Source organism: Malania oleifera, chromosome 7 (genome assembly GCF_029873635.1).
Source record: "Malania oleifera isolate guangnan ecotype guangnan chromosome 7, ASM2987363v1, whole genome shotgun sequence".
Classification (NCBI taxonomy): domain Eukaryota; kingdom Viridiplantae; phylum Streptophyta; class Magnoliopsida; order Santalales; family Ximeniaceae; genus Malania; species Malania oleifera.
The window spans coordinates 82,857,425-82,880,721 of NC_080423.1; the positions used below are offsets into that span (position 1 = coordinate 82,857,425).

The 23,297-nt window shown below is 35.1% G+C and overlaps 1 protein-coding gene across 2 annotated transcripts; it reads right to left on the minus strand.

Moving 5' to 3' along the window:
* Positions 1-8,757: 8,757 nt before the first annotated feature.
* Positions 8,758-22,287, minus strand: LOC131160406 (protein-S-isoprenylcysteine O-methyltransferase A). Of its 2 annotated transcripts, none has more exons than XR_009138034.1 (2): positions 22,119-22,287; positions 8,758-10,094 (listed from the first exon to the last, which is right to left on the minus strand). XR_009138034.1 is itself a non-coding variant. In XM_058116066.1 (2 exons), exon 2 carries the CDS (start codon positions 9,897-9,899, stop codon positions 9,306-9,308), a length of 594 nt encoding a protein of 197 aa, XP_057972049.1. In that variant the 5' UTR covers positions 9,900-10,009; positions 22,119-22,275; the 3' UTR covers positions 8,758-9,305. The 2 variants fall into 2 exon arrangements, 1 of the variants encoding a protein (XP_057972049.1); XM_058116066.1 differs by having other exon boundaries at positions 8,758-10,009; positions 22,119-22,275.
* Between the last annotated feature and the right edge of the window lie 1,010 nt (positions 22,288-23,297).

Sequence of the window (23,297 nt, forward strand, 5' to 3'; positions counted from 1 at the left end):
TGGCCGCACATGCATGATGATGTGGTTGATTATACCCGAACTTGTCTCACTTGCCAACAAGACAAGGTGGAGCGGAGGAAAATTGCTGGGATGTTGGAGCCCCTACCAGTACCGTCAAAAATGTGGTAAAGTGTCTCATTGGACTTCATCACCAACCTGCCCAGAGAGGGAGACGCAGGGTCTATACTTGTTATTATAGACAGGTTTTCGAAGTATGATACATTCATAACCGCACCGAAGTACTGATCGGCAGAGGAGACAGCACAGTTGTTTTTTAAGAACATTGTCAAATATTGGGGTGTTCCCCACGACATTGTTAGTGACCGAGACTCAAGATTCACCGGCAACTTCTGGACAGAACTTTTTAGAATCCTCGGTTCACAACTAGAAATCTATTCGAGTTATCACCCACAGACAGATGGACAGACAGAGAGATTCAATGGGCTACTTGAAGAGTACTTGCGCCACTTTGTCAACACCAACCAGAAGAATTGGGTGCAACTACTTGATGTGGCTTAGTTCTGTTTCAATGCTCAAAAGTGCTCCATAACCAACAAGAGTCCTTTTGAGCTTGTTACAGGCCAGCAGCCGCTATTACCTCACACAGTGGATGAGTCGTATAGAGGAAAGAGTCCCAGGGCTTACGTCTTTACCAAAGAATGGATACAGAATGCTGAGATTGCCCGAGCCTACCTAGAGAAAGCTACTGCACGGATGAAGAAGTGGGCAGATCAAGGGAGAAGACCGCAGCACTTCAACGTAGGTGACTTGGTGCTTGTTAAGCTCAATCCTGAACAGGTCAAGTCACTACGAGGACGAGATAGGAGACTACTTCGCAAATATGAAGGACCAGTCCCCATCTTGGCCAAAGTCGGGAAGGTCTCCTACAAAATCGACCCTCCGACTTGGATGAAAGTGCATCTTGTGTTTCACGTCAGCTGCCTCAAGCCGTACAACGCCGACACCGACGATCTGAGCAGAAATCAGTCAGCCAGAGTAGAAGTGAGTACAGTTCAACCTAGCAGATGTGAAGTTGAAGATATCCTTGCAGACAAAGAGTTCACATCCACAAGGAAGAAGCGGCAGAAATTCTTAGTGAAGTGGAAAGGCCTTGGTGACGAAGAAATTAGTTGGGTTTCTGCAGAAGATATACAACCGTTTGTAGACAAAGTCGAAGTGTACCTAGCGTCAAAATCTACGAGGACGTCGACCGCATAAGTGGGGGAGAATGTCACGAGCTACGCTTGTTCAAGGTATTATGCTTGCCTGTGACCGCTTGCCTCGTGTGTTTGGGATGGGTTTCCATCATGTAAATACTAGTGTAGGGTTATTTTCTAGTATTTACTTCATTGTAAGCCAAATAAGGCAATATGACTCCTCGGTCACTTTGATGTTTCCTAGTGCCAGAGTGAGAATAGCCCAAAAAGCTCTTTAAGGGAGGGTGAGTGTTCATTAGTCATTGTAAAACTCACTAGCAATTGTCAACATGCTTAGCCTACTTGCCTCCCTCGCTAAGTACACCATGTCAACGAAGGATTTGTTAATAAATTACGTTTGCTTCAATGTTTACTGCTTGCTTGCCACGATTTTCATGAATTGATTACTGTTTCCATAGCTATCTGAATGAATGTTAATGAAAGTGCTTTGTTGATGAATGTTGGTAAATGGTAGGCTGGCTAGTTAAGCAAGAGTGCTTTAGCTAGCGTCGCACGGCCCTTCACAACGGCGTGAAAATAGTCGGACCGTGACAGCAAGCTAAGCTTTTGCTAGGTGATTTGCCTTGGAGAAATCTACAACAATGGGTTTTTACTATGCAACTTTTGAAGAGGGCTCAAAGATAATCATTGATGAAATGTTTGCGACTGGATTAGAAGGATCATGGAAGAATAACCCCATTCACTACATCTAATGCCTTGGCGAGCAAAGCTTTTACTAGGCGATTTGCCTTGGAGAAATCTACTGCAATGGGTTTTTACTATGCAATTTTTGAAGGGTACTAAAAAATAATCATTCATGAAATGTTTGCAACCGGATTGGAAGGGTCATGGAAGAATAACCCCCTTATTTCAAACATTAGAAACCTCCTCTCCTCCACGACAACCTTTTGCTTTGCTTCAAAAGAGGAAAACAATGTTGCACATTTCTCTAGTGCTTAGATTGTAGGTAAAGACATTAATAGGGAAATTTCTCTCTACCTTCTCTGTTTTTTTGCCCCAGTTTAGGTAGCCATTAGATCTAACATTGTCCCTCTATCCCTATATTTTCTTTTTCTTTCTATTGCTTGCCTTTTATGTTTTGCTTGTTTTGCCCTTTGTGTTTTTGTTCCCTCTAGCCTAGCAAAAAATAAATGAAAGTAACCAATCAATTGATTCAATTGAAGGTTTACAAGTTGAAGACAATAAAATTAAAAATTAAAAATTAAAAAATAAAATAAAAAAGACCTTGAGAAGATACATGAGGATCACTAGCAAAGAACCTAAATCTATGGACAAAATTGGAAAGTTATATACAATGGAACGTAGTACCAACTAACAAAAGTCCACCTAGAGAAGACACTACACACAAATCATACCTAACAATGGATACATAAATCAATATATGAATCACCTAAAATGTATTACTTGTGTTTTGCTTAAATCAGATGAAAAGATTGAAAATAATGATAAGAAGATGTCGTTATGCTACGTTCCTACTTCATTTGATCACCTAATTATGACACAACTCTATGGGAAGCCAGCTATGCCCTATGAGGAGGTTCCTTGAGTTCTAAGGTCAAACAAGGCGAAAAGAAAGTTTAACAAGGACCATGAATTGAAAGACTTGGTTGCCAAGGATGAGTAGAGAGGGAATACATTTGAGTGTGGGAGCAGAAGGGTAATTCAAGGTTTAAGGCAAAAAATATAGATTAAAGGGAAAATAGAAGGGCTAATTCAAGTGTAATTGCCCTTTACAGGAGAACAGGGAAAAGAGAAGGGCCAAACTATCAAGCTCAACAAGTGTGATAACAAATAGCCTTTGTGATGAGGAACTAATGTTGGTTGCTTCAAGTAACATTTATTTCTATGATACCTATACTGTAGACTCGAGATATTCCTTTTACTATTGTCTCCATAGGGAATAGTTTGATACCAATAGCAAGATTAATGATAGGCAAGTACTTCTTTGTGGATGTTCTTCCTTTTCTTGCCATTGACTAGTTTGATACTTATAAGGGATGTGAAGGTAGGTCAGTAGTTCTTGGGGATGATTGTCCTTTTCATGTCATTGATGTTGATACTATGAAAGTAAGAATAATTGACGACATTATCATATGCTTCAAAAATTGAAGAAGAATGTACTTTTCCTTAGTTAGAGAAGACATTGCATGATCTCCTAATGGCCTATGTAGCAGGATTGAAGGTGTTAAAGGGTGATACAAAAAGAGTTGACACATCAATCCTTAATTTTAATTTTTCAATTTCTTTAGTTTTTTTTTTTTTTTCTTTAGTAAGAATAAAAGAAGTATTTCCTTGAAAACTAGCATTGTTCCACCATTAGGGGAAAAAATTTATTAAAATCATATAACCATTCGCCTTGAACCATGTATCTTTGAACTTTTTAAGAGTTTTTTCTATAGTCCAACATTAATGGTGTATGAATGAATTTGAGAAGAGCCTTTTGATATGCATTAGGAGGTAGGTCATCCCAAATTTTACTAAAACAAGCTATCAAGATGGGATAATCTTGGATTTTCTTGCTTAACCCATGTAAATCAACTAGCCCTTGTTGTGTGTTGAAATTGGTGTATTCCCAAGAGAGGGGGTAAATTGGAATTTTAAAACTTTTGCTTAAGTTAAACCAGATATCAGTAATCCACAACCTAAGATCTTTCTAAGTATATACCAATTGTGCAGATAAAAGTAATATGCGGAAATTAAAACATGCGCAGCATTCACTGTCAATTGAAAATAACATATATGTGCAGTAAATAGATTACGGAAATATAAAATGCACACACGATATGTTATCGGGATTCAGCCAATACTGCCTATGTCCCCGCCTCAGCTCGCAAGCCCGAAAATTACTATTATTGCTCACTTAATGGGTGGAGCGGCACCGTTTACAACACCTTACAGGCTGGTGCACCTAATTTTCTTAACCGGGTCTGAACCAGTGCGAGACTATTCACAGGGCTAGTCTCCCTCTTCCGACCATGCGTCAGGAATACAACAGATAATCAAATATTGTGTACAAATACAGTGCCTCTAATACAAGCAGATGATGTACAACAATTAAAGCACAATTAATACACTCACATATGATAAGGATTTAATACTCAAAGTGAGATTGGTCAAACAATGTATCAACTCATAATAATATGTACATCTATATGTATATGTGTGAGTGAGTGAGATCTTTGAATCAGAATGGTATGATCACAATATGAATATTCAAAGATACTCTACAACCCTAAACAAATATCTCAATAAGATTTTTCAAATATCAAGCACAATAGATATTAGGATTTTTGGCTCAAAAAACGTTTTTGCAAAAACAAGCAAGTGAGCCTTTGAATCTTGCAATGGATGTGCAAGATTCACAAGCTAAGAATATATTTCTCCACCAAAAAATATTTGCCAAAGATAATGTGAGAGAAACTTGAATAATACTCTCAAAATAAGATGTGAAAAATAAATGTCATATAAGAGTAAATAAATTTTTGATTTGTAAAATAAATGCCCAAGATGAATAAAATACTCTATTTGAGAAATGATTTTCAAAGCAATAACAAATGAAGGATCAAAAATTAGGCTTGGAAGATGAAAATAAGATTTAAAAATTTGAGAGAATTTTCTCATTAATCATCTTGCTAATTATGTATAATGAGGGGGTATGTATAGAGTTGGATTGAAATCGTTAGGGACCTATTGGGTATTTTGAATTTGTTAAAATAAAGTTTAACCCAAAATAACCTTAATTAACCTTAGTTACTGCGGTAAAAAAATATGGCAACTCGAAAGTTTCGGTTGACTATATTTTAAGTTCGGTCAACCCAATTGTCAAGTTTGGTCGACCAAGGAACTTTTGCACTACAGATATAGTCGACTGAATTAAAGCGATTTTAAAAGTATTCTTGGTTCGGTCGGCTATATTTTAAGTTCAGTTTGCTATTTATATGGTTCGGTCGACTCAATCATAAATGAACTAGAGGTTCGGTCAGCTGAACAGTTGGGTGTCAGACATAAGCCAGTTCAGTTGACTGTGGAAGACACGTTCAAAACCGTTCAGTCGGCTAAACCTTGGTCAAACTGTTGACCCCTAAGTGGTTCGGCCTACTGAGCTGAATATACACAACTGGGTTTAGTCGACCGAAACCCTTTCAAATTTTATTTTAGGTCCAGATTCTTACTAGAGTTTACCCCTGATACACATAATATGATTTGTAAGATAGAGGGGATTTGTGCAAGTGATGTGCAAGACCTAAAGTCGATCTAACATCTAGGCATTTTAATTTAACTTAAAAAACCTAGTGTTGGTTGACCAAACTTTTCTATGGTCATTGAGCTTTTAATCCTATCATGCATGTGATGCAGATATTACAGATCATATTAAATATTAAAGACCCAAAAGAATAAATGCAAATACAATAAAGAGAGAGGTCTTCAATCTTTTGCTACTTCAGATGCCATATATGAATATGCCGGGAGTATGTGCTCTTTATACCCTTTCTGGCTACCATTTCCTTGTTTTATGTGTATGTTTGAATTAAAGACCTGTTCAAATACTAAGTGCACACATAAGTAATTTGCGATTTGTCATTATCAAAACCAGAGATCGAACTCAAAAAGTCAACATTGTGTATGAAATCAAAACCTTTTCCATTGATATGGTGATATTAGTGGCTAATTTCCTCTCCAAAGGAAATCTAATAGCATTAAGTCTCTATATATGCACCAACATGTACCTGTAAGGGTTCCTCTTATGTCATATTTCTTAAGAAATCATCTTGTACCATAACTATTAATAATTTTAAAAAATCCAATTGATAACCAAGTTCCTCTAAAGACAAGTCACTAAATGGTTCCTATCTCCACATCAATTTAGGGAAATGGAGTTCTTTCCAAACTACCAAAATGGCTCCATTACTAAACCCCTAGTATTTATAGGCAATGAGTTTTGTAGGATTCGAATGATGTTCTTTAGGGATTTTTGGACGTTGGAATGGGTAGTATGCTACTATCATGACAATAATGTAGTGTTTTTATAAAAGAATATCCTAAGTAAAGACTACTAAATGGCGTGATACAAAACATGATTTTGTCTAATAAACATCTTAATAGTTGAATCCTTCAACTACAATTCCATGTTCAAAACTTAGAATGTGTAGATGGAAAAGATTTAGACGAAGGAATAGAATAAGGAATAGACTCTCTCAATTATAATACATGTCCAATGGTTCTTAATGTACCAATTAAGCATTTGTTCATCCTACTCGATTATATGAAGTCTAGAATAATCATAGCTAGTACCGCAAATTGATTAGATAATTTATAAATTTTAAGATGGCCTTTTTCTTTCCTTTCTCAAGAGGCCAACACATTTGAGCTACACAAAAGGGTCCCATCTCCCACTCTCTACCTATAAGATTTGAATATAAAACCATTGTTAAAATTCTCAAAAGTTTAAGTGGCTCTAAGAAGATACTAGGTCCTATCTCTCACTCTACCAGTGAGATTTGAATTTGAAACCTCCATGTTAAAATTCTCAAAGTTCAAATGGCTCTAAGAAAAGCTTTAGCAGATGCATGAAAAGTCTTTTTAGGTTATAAAAGGAAGCTGACATATTGTATCCAAGGCAACATCTAATGAAGCGAGACAAAAGTCTCGACACTTTTCTAGGGACTTGGGCACCATTGAGTAGATTTCATCAAGAACCCAAGAAGGTTGAGACAGCAAGCCATGGAGGGGCAGATGTTATCAATGAAAACAAAGACTCTAGCACAATTTCTCCCCACTAGTACCTCGCCTCACCACAATCCAACACCAAACTCTTGAGGAGCCCTCGCAGATTTCCTCCTGCTGCTCTCCTTCTGCAGTTCGGTTAAAGAGGCCATCCTTGTCAACTTTCCACACTTGATCAAGCATGTCGAGAGTCACATCATCCAATTTTTTTCTCCAAAAGCACTTTGGCACCTACATAAATACACTACCATACAAAGTGTGGAAGAATGGTGGTATGTTTTAATGCACAATCCAAATAGTTCATCTGTTTAATTGGGCTACTTATAAACTTTGTATTTATTAGCCTCACTCTTTCAAACATCCCTTTATTATAAAAATAATAGTATAGTGATCGAGTTTAGTCCAAATTTTCTGTAGAAGTTGCTCCCGCTCCGGACTTACTTCAAGGAAAGATAGGATTGGGCAATTGCCGGTTCTGGAGTTTACCTTATTTTTTATTAAGGGGAAAGGGCTTTTAACTACAGCCACTCAATCTAATCCAATGGCTTTAGGTTTTCTATTTTGCTCATCATAACATTGTACATTCAAAATATAATATAAACAAGTGTGCCTTTTACATTGTGAAATGTTTAAGTTCTCTTAATATTTTTATTTGGAATGCAATTCTTCATTTTGAGATATGCCTATATACAACTTCTGCACAGGAGAAAAGGGTAAGCACGATTTCTACCATTAAATGGAAACTTTAAAATTAATAAAATAATTACATTAATTGAAGCTTGTTTGAGGTAAAATGGTTGAATTGTTCAAGTATGTACGGATTATTTTCTAAAAATGAAAAAAATGATACAAATAATATAAATAAATTAAGACTTCCTTTAAACTTACTAGATGTAAGTAAACTTGTAAAATTAAAAATTAAATCCGTCAGCCTTCATTCAGGAATATGCCTCATTAGCTTTTGCAATTCAATGAATGTACATTTATTTGTGCAATATGCTTTTCCATCGATTTAAAAAAATAAAGCAAATAACTTGAACTCTTACATTTGTCAAAGTTTTAAAAAGAAAAAGAAAAATATCTTCACCCAAACATTTTTTCCCCTTTCCTCGATTGGGGAAACCAACTTCCAAAGGGCAAGCACTCAATTGGAACCTATGTTGAACCAAAAGAAATGTGCAGTAATCTTCGAGCCAAGTTTTTCATTCTTTTACTTTTTTGAAATCATGCCTACCAAGACACGCCTATGGTAACCAATATGTACGTATACATAAACTATTATTTCCATTCCTTTGGGGCCATTCGCACAAAAAATATTTAGTGGAGGACCATCATGTAAACCCTTTATAAAAGATTCTCAAATATTAAAAATAAAAAATATAATAAATCGTTGGATACTATGAGTTCAACAAAATAAAGATTTTTTTGTTTTCATTTTCCCTCCAGGGCAATCCTTGCGGACCAAAAAAAGAAAATTCTTTAGGCAATCGTTTATAAGAGAGTTAATTTTATATGGTCTTTATTCTCCCTGCTTCAGACAACTGCCTTTTTACCATAAAACGGAGATTACCATCTTACAAAGGGAAAAGGAAGTAAGGAAGGAAGAAAGAGAATGCAATACGCATTAATTTTTGTATTTCAAATCCAGTAACCAGCCAACAATTTCATTTCAGCGTTAGAAAGTTTATGCAGTTCATTATTATTTGAAAAGACTGCCCATTAGTAATTTCTCATTGGAAAGGGAATTTTCTTGTGATAATCATGAGTCAAAGAAATTCACAAAGGCCCCAACTGGATAGGGTATTTCAAGGAGGTATGTTTTGCAAGTGTTTAAATTAAATCATTGTTACCAGACAGAAAAAAAACATAGAAATCTATAGTGGTAGATAGCAGCACACCTACTATTCTCCCAAATCAACCAGTTTCTGATGAACAAAAAATGTAAGGAGAGAAAAGAAAGGATTTTAAAGAAAATGGAAAGAAAAAGGACAAGGAAGAAGAACCTTACAGCAGTAAGTGTCTCATTTCAATTTTGCATTTGATTTGATAAATATTCCACATGAGAGTCTTTATGAGCTTGAGCAATATTATCCACGAAACATCTTCGACATGGATGTAGCAACAGACCGGCTTAAGAAGATTACAATAACAGGGTTATCACCCAAGCTTCAATCTGTTAAGTTTCCAATAAGTATGAAATCTCTTCATAGAAGAGACGTAAATTCCAGCTCACTCCCCAACCTTAATCCATTCAGTCTGAGAGATTCAACACCACTTCACAGTTCACAGAAACAACATCAGAACTTTCTTGACAAAATGAAATAGATTAATGAGAGCAGGGCAGTTCACAAGCTTCACATGTCTTCACTTCACAAAAGGTATTCCAGAAGAAACACGCTGGGCATATTCATCATACTGTGGCCCAAAAAACTGCCTCAGAAAAAACTCTTCATACGGTATCCGTTTTGCAAAGAAGTACCAAACAACAACTGCAAATGCAGCTGTGGATATGGGATTACATAGCATTATTTGTGTACCAATTGACCAAATGAAAAAACCACAATATCCAGGATGTCGGACAAATCTATAAACTCCATGAGTAATTAATTCGTGATGCTCCACATGATAAACCCTAATGAGATGCGTGAATGCCTGACCAGCGGTTAGAATGGCCAACTTCCGTATTAGTTCCCCAATTATAACCATTACAAGGCCCAAGTTACTTATCCACCAGTATTCTTTCAACCCGGGAAATAAAATTATTTCAGCAAAATACTCCAGCAATGAACAGATTATTGCCAGGACGTAGTTCTTGGTTATCAGGAGAGAACTAAGAGTAACATTTGATCTCCCATGAAAGGAAACTGCTAGAATATATTCAGAACCGTGAAAGAAAATTATTGCCAAAAACATCTGAGATAACTGTCTGCATGCAGTGTAACTGATTATTTCTGTCATTTTTGAAAAGTAATAATTAACTCTTCTCAGTAATTGACTTACTGAGATCAGCACTGAGCTATCACAAATGAGGGCCACAGTGAAGAAACTATCTGGGGTTCACTTCAAACCTGAAAAAGGTGCCCAGCTAATAAACAAATATACCAAAAATAGAGCTCCCATGTCACCCCCAAAGTATTTCAAGAATGACATTTCCTGCGAGATATTGATGCTAGAATTAAAGTTTACAGATGACACACCAAAAGCATTCCATTTCATAATGCATTCAGACATGCACAAACGCAGAGAGAGAGGGAGCACATTTTATTTCTATCCACTATTTCACCATAAATGTAACAATAAGAATAAATGAAGTGTATTAATCCACATAACTAAACCTAGAATATGGGAATGATAGATATTAATGGCTAAGTGTGATAGCAAGAGTAACTGTTTCACTTGGTCACAAATTTATTATTTAGACTTCGGATTGCAATGAAGTTAGTTATTCAAATTTGGTTTACAGCTATTCATTATATTCTCCTAAATTCAAATTCATAGTTTTAAAAATCATTTTAATTGTTTTAAATTTTGTATTTATGATTTTCTGCTTTCTTCAATTTATTTATAGAGAAGAGAAAATTTTATATTCATTTACAAACATAGTACTTGCTCATGACAACAATTACTTTGTATAATTAGCTAAAATCTACATGCATACAAGTTGCATGGAGCGGGGAAGTCAAGAAACTTGAAACTTGAAAGATATGAAAGCTATAAAGTTTTATTGCATAATTATAATGTATTGAATTATTACTGTTCCATATTTTTGTTAAAACCAGCTGACTTGGTGAGAACCGCTGAGAACCAGCCTGAACCAGGGTTCCATGCCGGGTCAGCCCAGCCGATTTAAGGAAAAACAAAAAAACCAATTAAGAAGTTCCAGTGCTACTCTCCTCCCTCTCAAGTCTTGGATCTGCCTCCTGCTCCTCCCCTCCTTCCATGACTTCTTCACATCAGCTCGTGGAATGGAGGACTAGAGCTTTCCCATTGCCAATTCAAGCCAGAGCATCCTGGCATAGCCAGATCTTGAACATAACTTGCAGATTCAAGCCATGGCTATCTAGCTACTTCAAAACTTTAGTATGGCTGGTTGTTGAGAGAGAAAGAGGGTAGAGAAACATGAGAGACGAGAACCTTTTTGAGTTTGTGTGTGGGAGAACGGCATGGGTAAGATTTTTTTTTTTTAAATTAGGAAGACTTTTCAGTTTTCACCTACCCCATATTCAGCATTTAATGTGTTGAAATATTTTTAAAATTTTTAATTATTAAATTGACTTATAAAAGAAAACAAATCTCTTATTTTAAGGCAATGAGAAATTTTCTTTTTCAAGAACTACCGTCCCTTCTTCTCAAGTTTCATTTAATTAAAAAGTGTGAATATAATAGATTTATATTTTTAATAGTCTTGCACAATTGTTGCAATTGCACAATTTCAAAAAATAGCATTATATTTTTATGCTTTAATAATTAGTATCAAGGATATATCTATACTTTTTCATACAATACACGTGCGCGTGCACGCGCGCGCGCGCGCGCACACACACACATATATATATATAATATTTACGTTTATGTAACTGATTCGACCATCGGGTTGACCCACCAATCTAACTAGTCTGATCCACCCAATAGCTTTTCCAAGCCGGTCATGGGTCCAGCTTTTAAAACCATGCAATGAACCACTCGCTTACTTTGAATCACCATCAGCCATACAAAGTTAACCTTTAAGGGGAACCTCCACAACCACTTTTGAATCGGAAACCTCATCCCTCTTTCCAATTTCAACCTACTAACCTCTTCCCAACTAACCAAGCAATCTCTCTTTCTTCTCCCAAAACCCCAATTAGTAAAAACCACGCATCATCCAAGAAGGAGATAGCTGGTAAACTAGAGCAAGCCAATAGGAGTTCCCTGGCACAACGAGCAAAAAACAGATACTTGAATAACACTGACAGAAACACCAAATTCTTCTTTGCTTTGATGAAGAGACATGCAGCCAGAAATCACATTGCAAAACTGAGGAGAGATAACGGGAAGTTTACAAGTTCTCTTAATCAGGTTGCTGGGGAGTTTCCGGGCTTTTACAAGGGCCCGCTGCGGACTGAAGTTGAATGTACTGCTGTTGATCCTAATGTTATTGCTTGTGGTCCTATCTTGAGTGATGAGCAGGCTTCTCTGATGGTTAGGCAGATTTTGAATAAGGAAATTAAGGATGCCCTTTTTAGCATTGGTGATGAAAGGTCTCCTGGACCTAATGGGTTCACATCCTGTTTTTTCAAAAAGGCTTGGGGTACAATTGGGAAGGATTTCTTGGCTGCAGTGAAAGAGTTTTTTCTCAAAGGTAAGTTGCTGAAACAACTGAATCATGCTGCAATTGTGGTCATTGCCAAATCCCATCATGCGAACACTGTCCATGACTTCAAGCCTATTTCATGTAGCAATGTGATCTACAAAGTCATTTCAAAGGTCATTGCTAACAGGATCAATCCAGAGCAGGAGAGGTTAGTGAATTCAGCTCAATCTGCATTTGTGAGTCAAAGGAACATGATTGAAAACATTTATTTGGTACAGGAGTTAAATATGCTAGAAAGAGGATTTCTCCAAGATGTATGCTTAAGGTTGACTTAAAAAAAACCTACAACTCCTTGTCTTGGAAGTTTCTGAAAGATATGCTTGAGCATCTGAATTTTTCAAAACGAATGGTGGGGTGGATCATGGAGTGTGTGACCACAACTTCGTATTCTCTTTCATTGAATGGTGGTCTACATGGCTACTTTAAAGGGAACCAGGGGTTGAGATAATGGGATCCACTTTCTCCTATCCTTTTTTTTTATTTGCTTAGAGAACTTGTCAAGACTGCTGAAAGCCTTGGTGGAAGATACAGACCTTTATTTTCATCCTAGATGTAAGGAACTGAAAATTACTCATTTAACTTTTGCAGATGACCTTATATTTTTTTTCCAGGGGTGACCTCTCTTCAGTTAAGAAGATGATGGACTGCTTGGAGAAGTTTTCTAAATGTTCTGGACTGAAAGCTAATCCCACTAAGTCCAACATGTACTCTGCAGGCATCAATGGGTATGAGCATGAAAGTATTAAAAACCTTACAGGATTCTCAGAAGGTTCTTTTCCTTTTTGGTATTTGGGAATTCCCTTGGCATCCACAAGGTTGAATTCTACTCATTTCTCACCTTTGATTACTAAAATTGATAATCTCATTGGATCATGGCCTGGACAAACTCTTTCCTATGCAGGGAAGCTGAAATTGATTAATGCAGTGGCGCAGGGTGTTGAATGTTTTTGGCTTTCCATTTTCCCCATTCCATTTGCTGTTTTGAATCATGTGGTTAAAATTTGTAGTCTTCTTGTGGGGAGGCAGAAAGAAACCCCTTGTTGCCTGGAGGGAGGTGTGTCTCCCTAAGAATGAAGGAGGTTTGTGAGTGTTTGATTTGAAAATCTGGATCAGGGAACTTCTAACAAAAACCTTGTGGAATATTCATGTGAAGAAGGACTTCTTATGGTCTAAATCGGTTAACCAAGTCTACCTAAGGGGAGGCAGTGTTTGAGAGGCTTCAACTAAGCATGAAGACTCTCCCTTGTTTAAGAAAATAGTGGAAATTAAAAATCTGTTGCTTCAGCAGTGCAGGAACAGGGAGAATGCTGAAACTCAGCTTAGACAGTGGACTGTGGGGGACCAAATGATTTGTTTAGATGCTTACCATTTCTGGAGAGTAAAGGGTATTATAGTGCCTTGGCATTCTTTGGTGTGGAAGAATGGATGTATCCCAAAACATTCTTTCATTCTATGGTTGAGTGCTAAAGACAAGTTGTTTACAAATGACAAGCATTTGGATGAAAGAAGGGATGTGCCTTTTGTTTTCTGTAATTCTGATCTCGAAACAGTGGATCATCTTTTCCTTAAATGCAGAATCTCTGCATAGGTTTGGAACTATTTAAGGGGCTGGCTTGGTTGGTCTAGAGCCACGACAACCTTAAAAGCAGCCCTTAAAAGGTTGCATAAGGAGGCTAGAGGGACTAAAATTCAGACTGTTGCTAAGAGGGCTTGCTTGGCCACAACTGTGTACTGTTTACGGCACTTCAGAAACACAAGAAAGTTTGAAGGTAAAGTCACCCCGACTGAAGCAATTGTCAGGTTTATTCAGATGCATATTGACATAACATTGTATGAGAAATTCCCCTTCCTTCTGGGATATGGAATCTAAGTTGGCTGGATTTTCTGTTGAAGATTAAGTCAGCAGATGAGTGTTAGGTTGGCTGATTTTGGCAACTTGTCCTATGGTCTTGTTGTTTCTTTCAGTTGTCCTGTCCTCTTGATTGGCTTGGTGGCCGCTGGGAATGCCCAGGTTTGGTTGTATTTTGATTTTCCTTTATGTTGTTCTTTTGATTGGTTTGATGTAACCTTTGATTGAAACTTTGTTGTTCCTTGCTTGGGAGCCTTGGCCTCCCCTTCCTGGGTATGCCCAGTGTATCACGTACATATCCTTTTGATCAATATAAATTTACTTTTACAGATAAAAAAAAAAAAAAAAAACATACTTAGGCACTCTACAAAAAGAAAGCAAATAAGGATGTTAAAAAGGTCAGCACTAAGAAGGGTAGTACAACCTCCTAAAGGTAAGTGTTTTTTTTCCCACCCCTCCAACCCTCTAGTTGGTCACTTTTTCTTGTTAATGATTGTTACAAGCCAAAAAAAAAAAAAAGTGACCAACATTGAATCATTTTTTAATGTATTGATTTGTTATTTTTTCAATCAAAGCCCTCTGATTTGTGTGTAAAATTAGAGAAAATAAGTGACATAGGATCTTTCCTCTTTATTATTTCTTCTAAGAGTGTCCAACTAGCCTTTTCTTGATTAGATCAACCAATCAACCAACCAAATTAACCCACTTTTTCAATCTTAGCCCTCTGATTTGTGTGTAAAATTAGAATAAATAAGTAGCATAGAACCTTTCCCCTCTATTATTTATTCCAAGAGTGTCCAATAAGCCTTCTCTTGATTAGATCAACCGATCAATCAACCAAATTAACCCACTCTCTCTTAGGTCATTCCTTTATTATTCTCTTGATTAGATCAACCGATCAATCAACCAAATTAACCCACTCTCTCTTAGGTCATTCCTTTATTATTCCCCCCCCCCCCCCCCCCCCCCCCCCCCCCCCGCGACTTACAAAAGTAGAGGACAAGAAATCCTCAAAAGAGAAAGAATCAAAGTACAAAAATAGGAAAAGAAACCCTAACAAAAGCTAACTAAGAAATCCCCTTCTTGAACCCTTTCAATCATAATTAATATAGCATTGCAACTTTGCTAGTTTCAGTTGTCCTTTCTTCAATATACTTTTACCACAATCGAGAAGTTTTTGCCTGCCAGCTCAAAAGCCACAACCCAAGGAATCGTTTGGAACCACTTATGCAGAAGTACTTTTCAAAAAAAGTACTAAATTTAATAAGTGTTGAACAAGAGATGTGCTTAAAGTTATAAGTGGTGTTTGGTTGTGTTAAAATAAGTGATATTAAGATACTTTTATCATAGGGCGCTGTATGATTACTTTTAATATATTTTAAATTAAAAATAATAATATTTTCTAATTAAAATTTTCATTATTAATTATTTTAACTATTTTTAATTAACATTTAAATAATTTATATTAAATAAAATAATAAAAGATTATTATTTTTAATTAACAATAATCTTGTTATTAATGTATATTTACAACATATGACTATCATATTAATTTATAATCAAAAATAATATTATTGATTGAATTTTAATTTTAATTTATTTAATGTTAATTTAAATTTAATAGACTGTTCTTATTCATTCGAGAATTGAATTATATTTCATTAATAATTAATATGTCATTACACATAATAAAATAATATATAATGATTTTAAATATATTTTAAACAAAAACGGCAATATTTAATAATTAAAATTTTAATTGATATTTATATTAATTTTCTTAATTAAAATTTAAATTTTTATTAACTAAAATAATATAATATTATTATTTTTAATTAAAAAAATCTTGTTATTAATATATATTTATAACATATGATAATCACATTAACTTCGGTATAAAATAGTATTAATAACAAAAATTAAAATTTTTAATTTACTTTATTTAATTTAAATGTATAGATGGTTCTTTTTATTCATTTCAAAATTGAATTATATTTCATGATTAATTAATATGTTATAATATATAAAATATATATATAAATGATTATTTTTTAAAATTAAAAATATAATATATTTAATTAACAATTATGTTAATTGTTATTTTTAATTAACATTTAAATATTTTTATTAAGTTAAATAATATAATATTTTTTATTTTACAATAATATTTAATTAAAAATTATGTTAATTGTTTATTTTTAACTAGTATTTAAATCTTTTTATTAAGTCAAATAATATAATATTTTTATTTAAAAAAATATTTTTTAATGTACATTTATAACATATGACTATGATATTAATTTATATTAAAATAATATTAGTAATTAAATTATGATTTTAAATTTTTTAATATTAATTTGAATTTATAGATGGTTCTTCATTTTAGAATTGAATAATGTTTCATCAATAATTAATATGTTATAAACACAATAAAATAAAATTTAATTATCTCTAATATATTTTTTTAATAAGGATTCCTATCATAGTGATCTAACAAATTGTTGAGATGAGAGTGCTTATAGATGGATCAATGGTATAACATTGAAAGATAAATTAAAGAATGAACATATTCGCGGTAAGTTAGGTGTAGCTCCTATAGAAGATAAGATAAGGGAGGGACGACTCAAATGGTATGGACACTTGCAACGTAAGCCACATAGTGCACCAGTGAGGAAGAGTGAGTTAGTTACTGTGGGAGGCAGTAGAAGGGGTAGGGATAGACCTAAAATAACTTGAGAGGAGATAGTGAGTAAGGATTTAATATCCCTGATTCTGTAAAAAAAAATGGTACATGATCGCATAAATTGACGGAAAAAGATTCATATAGCCGACCCCACCTAGTGGGACTTAAGGCTTGGTTTTGTTATTGTTCTAATATATTTTTTAAAATTACAAAATAGCCACTCAAATTTCTTGTATTTACAAAACTGACCTCGTCTATGAACAGTGCCACTTATAAGTAGTCAAAAAGCTATTTTCATTATTTCTCAAAATTTACTTTAAAATTTCAAAAAAAAAGTTGTTCTAAAAAAGCATTTTTTGCAATAAAGTATTTGTCACGGTACAAGTCAAGCACCACTTTTTTTTTTTATTATATAAAAGTGCTTATTTTAAGTAATAAGTGTTATAAGGACTTCTTTTAAGTGCTCCCAAATAAGGCTAAGTCCTTCCCATTATCCTCCATCACTGAGAAATAGTAGTGGACAAAATACAATCCTTGAATCTGCTTGTTCACCTCCTTCTCCTTGCACATCCATCATCCTCAAAGATACAAATGCCATCTTGATGCAAGGGCAGCATCAAGGTTCTGCAACCATGGAGAAATTAGAAGAGAGGAAGGGGAAGGGAGGAGACACCAAGGGAAAACTCATGTTCAATTCAATTCAAATTCATCAACAACTGCTTACAACATAGCTTTCACACACTATTTATAAGAAAACCTCTAAACACATGAAATTACACATATACCCCTAAAACAACATGAATTACAAACAAACCCCTAGAATACATAATACTAAGACAAGCCCCCAAATACACATGATACTATCTTAATTAAACTAAACACATAGAAACTACTAATTAAACCCAACAATTCTCGATCCAATTCTTCTCAAATATTATCCAACAAGGATCTTCCCAAGGTTTTGCTTCTTGTCCTACATCAACTCTCCTCCAATTAGAAAATATTCAGCCTTGATTTTTGAAATATTGGAGGATAAGAAGTAAGAAGAGAACTTGGGAGTTCTTGAAAATCGGCACTTGAGTGATAGAAGAAACCACGATCCTTTGGCAGCACCAAAGACTTAACTTGAGAGCTGGCATCAATAAACACATCAGAAATGACAAACTCAACAATAGGAATGTTTGAAAGACTTTGGATGTCTTTAATCATATTCATTTCCTCCCTTGTAGTGTCTTCAAGTTGAGTAATTGAGCATGATTCCTTGTCTTGGTTGATTTGTAAGAGCGAGCTTCAAAATGATCTCCTAAGCATTATAGTGGAAGACATGTGTTCTCATGTCCTTGAGTTACACCCAAATCATCCAACCAAGGAGGACCAAGGAGTACATGACCAATCTCATAGGTATGATATCACACCAAACATTTTTAAAGTAAGCACGCATTTGGATTAGAACCAAACATCTTTCATAAATATATAAGATAGTGTTACGAATCCAAGACATCTCATAAGGCTTTGGATGAGGTTCTAGATGAAGTTTCATACAAGTGACTCCATTTATAGAAACCATATTCATAGGTCATCATCCATCAATGATGATTTTGCAAACATTTCCTCCACACTTGAGAAACGTGTTAAAAAGCTTGAAAATATGACCAAGTTATGATAAATGGCATTCTTTTGTCCAATAATTTTTCACCATATTGCTTGATTTATACTTATATACACTGCAACTATATATCACCAAAAGTTCTTTACACACTTGTCCACAATACTCAATCTAGTCATGCAAAATCATAAAATTGACTCCCAATTTTCAAGAACTATCTTTTATTCACCTTAGATCTTGAGCATCATGCTAAATGAAACAAATTCACCTTGAAAATTCACAAAATGCAGCAATAGAACTTGGTTTTTAGTGCTGGCAGGGAGAATTCTCACTTCTAGCAAATTATCACTGGCAAAGTATCAAGTCCAAAACCAAAATATCTCACTGCAAATCAAAATCTCAAGAGAAAACACCAATTTTTCATGGTTGGAATCAATTTCTAGCAATTTTGGAAGCAGGACAAGACTCCAACAGCTTCCCACTCGCAGGTCGCCAGCAAGGCCCCTCCGACGATGAAACTCCAGCTACTGTTAGTTCAAGGGCTGGTGAGTCTAGTGGTGATGGTGGTTTGTTAATAAAATAACCAGAAATAGGGCTTCAAGAGGCTGACATCTGAAGTTCTTTTGGCCAGCATGTGGGGGTCCTCTAGTGGTTGGACAGTGAAGAAAATTCAGAGGCTTGCCTGCAGGGGCGGGGGGGTGGTTCTGTTTTTGTGGGTGTGGGTGGTGTTGTAATAACTAGACTGGAAACTAGGGTTTCGAAAACTGGGGCCATGCTGGTATTTTGAAAATTGTTCAGAAAACTGCTTCTTTTTTTAGACTGAAAACCTTCAAGGACAAATCTGAAAAAACCCAGAGGTCATTTGTATTCCTTGGAGATCCCCACCCACATCGCCCATAAATTAGAGCTAGAGAGTGAGAATGAAAGAAGAGAAACTGGGATAGCAGAAGAACAAGAAAAATGAAGAATAAGGGAGACCTGCAGGGATAGAAATAAGAAATCAGAGAGAAGAATTGAGAAACTGGGAAGAAGAGAAGAAGAAGAATTAAGAAGGGAAGAAACTGCTACAAGTACAAAATGCAGCAATTGGAGAACAGAACATTAAGAGAATAAGAACAGAGAGAGAGAGAGAGAATTAGAGACAGACGAGAGAGGAAGAGAAGGAGAAAAAAAAGAAGATATGATGAGGAAGAAGAAGAGAGGAGGAGAAGAGTGAAGGGAAAATGGTTGGATTGAAATGGAAGAATGGAGATCAAATTTGGGCTATGATGCCAAATGATGCAGGGGCAGCATCAAGGTTCAGTAGCCATGGAGAAAAAAGATGAGGAAGGAATGGGGAAGAGAGAAATGAGATATTAGGGGAAAAACTTAAGTTCAATTCAATTCAAATTTATCAACAACTGCTTACAACATGGCTTTCACACACTATTTATAAGAAAACCTCTAAACACATGAAATTACACATATACCCCTAAAACAACATGAAATACAAACAAGCCCCTACAATACACAAATCTACAAACAAGCCCCCAATTACAAATAATACTATCTTAATTAAACACAAAATAAGCAACTAATAACACAACAATTCTCAATCCAATTTTTCTCAAGTATTCTCCAACAAGGATCTTCCCAAGGTCTTGCTTCTTGTCCTACATCACATCTAGGTCTACAAGAGGAGATGGTGGAACAAAAAAAGATATCACCACTAAATCAGAAGGTTATGGTAAACACCCAAATTGATCACGAACTTCATAAAAAAGAGGCCTACATCACAAGAAAACACTATCAAACTCACTCTCATCATCAAACACACCTCCACAAGATTTCTCTCTTCCAAATCCCTCCTTCCTTGGCATATGAAGAGTACAAAACTTGGAAGATTTGACCTTTATTTTTTCTTGATAGAAAAAGAAATATATTAAGGAAGAAGAAAAACAATTCAACCTTTCCATTATCCGAAGACTTGTTCCCACCAATAATTCCCACCTTAATGCCCCTTATAGTCTCCACATCTATATTCAATCCCTTAACGTCCCTACCCACATTCATGCAACCTCCAGCCTCAAAAGAAAACTCTTTTGATTCTTGATCAGCATGCGAAATATCTAATATCCCTTACCACTCCATTCGGCTGCCTTAAAAAAGTCTCATGTAATCCACTCGAAATATCACCTCCTGCCAAAGGACAAGAAATTGACAAACCACGAAATCTCGTCGCCTCCACTAGCGCAATTTCCCAAAATCATTCCGTCACATGTAGGGGTAAGCAAATGGTCGGTTCGGCCAAATTTGGGTAATTAACAAAAAATTTGGTTAAATAGTGCTATTAACCGAACCGACCGAACTGATGGATGACACCGAACCGACCCGACCGAATTGTCAATTCAGGTAATTCGATTAACCGATTTTAACCGAAATTATTTGGGATTAATTGCTAGAAACAAAATACAATTATAAATTTTTTTTTAACCAAATCCAGCTTAATTGCTTCTTGTTTTCCTTTCATTTCCTCAAACAAAATGCTTGATCCAAACAATTGAAGTTTGCAAGATCTACACAGGCAATAAAACGAAGAATGGTACTCTATCCACAACATAAAGCATTCTTACCTTAAAAACTTTTACATGCTTACTATGTCATCAACAGTTGATTGACCTAAAGAAACACGCATGGCTTTGTTTATCGAAGTAAAAAACTGAAATAAAACAATATACTTACCTATTGCATTCATATTCATAACTTAGCAAGTGGCAATCATATGCAGAAAGCTCAAAAAAATGTTGTTCTGGGTTTCAATTATTAAAAATGCATGCAATGAGCACGTGTTGATCATCCCACTGAAATTTAATCGATACATTTGTTGTGAATAGCATTTTAATGAATAAATTTACATCACTTTTTCTGGCTAAAAGAAAATAAAATTACAGTACAACATTTTTCCACAAAATCAAATGGAAGCAGACACTTGATAATGTTTCAATGGAATATGTTCTCATTGAACTTTCAAGATTTAAAATTTTCAAGCACTAAATAATGCATTCCAATAAAACTAACCAAGAACCAGGATAAATTTTCTCTAAATTTCACCTAATTTTAATGGCTCTAAGGTGGTGTTTGGGAGCATTCATTAAATATTTTGAAGCTGAATTTAGTAAATTTGAAAGAAAGTCAATACAATTTTATTCTACATTTTGTCCAAATCCACGCAAATTCAATTTTAATGCCTGAAACTCATATACACCCAATCATAGAGTAATTGAATTTCAATTGGGTGCTTGAACAGCCCTATATCAGTAAACAAATTTGACCTTGATACACAGTTCAACAGCTTAGAAATGAACTTAAGATAGTTAAATTCAACGCATCCATCTCCATTCCACTTTGTAAACGTCAAAACTTTGTCGTCTCCAACATCAGGAAATACCAAAATGTTAACTCAAAGCATCATGCCTCATTCCCAACCGCAATATGAAGGAAAATCAAACATCAAATATGAAAATTTCAGCCAAGAACGAAAAATTACGAAGCAGTGTGAAGATTTCTACCAGAAATTAAAAATAGAGCAGCAAAAATGTCGATAAATGCGAACCCAAAAAACGCAGATAAATATAATAACAAAAGTGGAAGAAGAAGAAGAAGAAGAAGAAGAAGAGGAGGAGGAGGAGGAGGAGAGGAAGAGTTACCGGGTTTGCACGGCGAGCTGGTGGCCGCCGGAGCAAGAAGAATGGAAGTATGGAACACAAACGCAGCGACTGGTTGGGGTTTCGGTCTGAGAACGAAGTGAGCTGTGAGAGACGAGTGTGTGAGACCCCTCCGCCCTTTTCCCCCCCAAGGCGCAGGCCCGACTGCCCGAGCCCTATTCCCTAACAAATAAAATTTATATTTAAAATCTAATTAATTAATAAATCAGTTAATCAATTAACCAAATTATTTTTTATTATTAACCGAACTGAAACCGATTAACCGAATTTTTGTAAAATCCTAACCGAACCAACCAAACCGGATTTTTTACCCGAACCAAATTGGCCAATTTCGGCCGAGTAATTCGGTTTTCCTCGAATTATGCTCACCCCTAGTCACATGGGTCTCTCTAGACCTAGAAAAGCGGATTGGGTCGGATAATTTGTAGCGAATAAGGTGAATTATCAGGTGAAGAAATCATAATCCATATTCGACTCGTTTAAGTAGCGGATTAGGCGATTTTAGGTCGGATAATTCATTGCGGATAATAAATCATTCTCAAATATAATTTATTTTGTGTCATAATAATTTAAGTTGTATACGACAACTTGCGATTAATTTTTATATTAACTTTTCCAGTACGAAATTATATTAAACTTCATTTAAATACATAAATTTAAATCTAATATTAGGAATCTTTATAAGATTAACCAAGTTCCAACTTCTTTTTTTATTTTTGTTTTAATAACTATATTATTAATTCATTAAATTCTAAAAAAAAAATGAAATAAACCTTTAAAAAAAATTTAAAAATAAAAAAATAACAAATATAAAATTTTAACAATATAAAATAAATGTTAAATGCGATTATCGCACAAATTAAATTACTCATGCATCTAAAAAACATAAAAACAAAAAACAGAAGAAATTTTATATGTTGGAGCTTATAAAATTTGTGTTGGAGCATCAGCAGAGTTGCAGGATAGCTCCCACTATTGGTTTCAAGCAAGTTGCCCAAAACCCACCCTCCCTTTTCCCAACGAAATCATTTAAAAATAGAAGAAAAGAGGTAATCTTGTAAGTTTTTCCTTTTTATAGTCTTATTTTACGTAGTCGCAATTACAGAGAAAAAAAATACAAGCATTCCCCAATTGACATCGACCAACATAGGGAAGGCGACC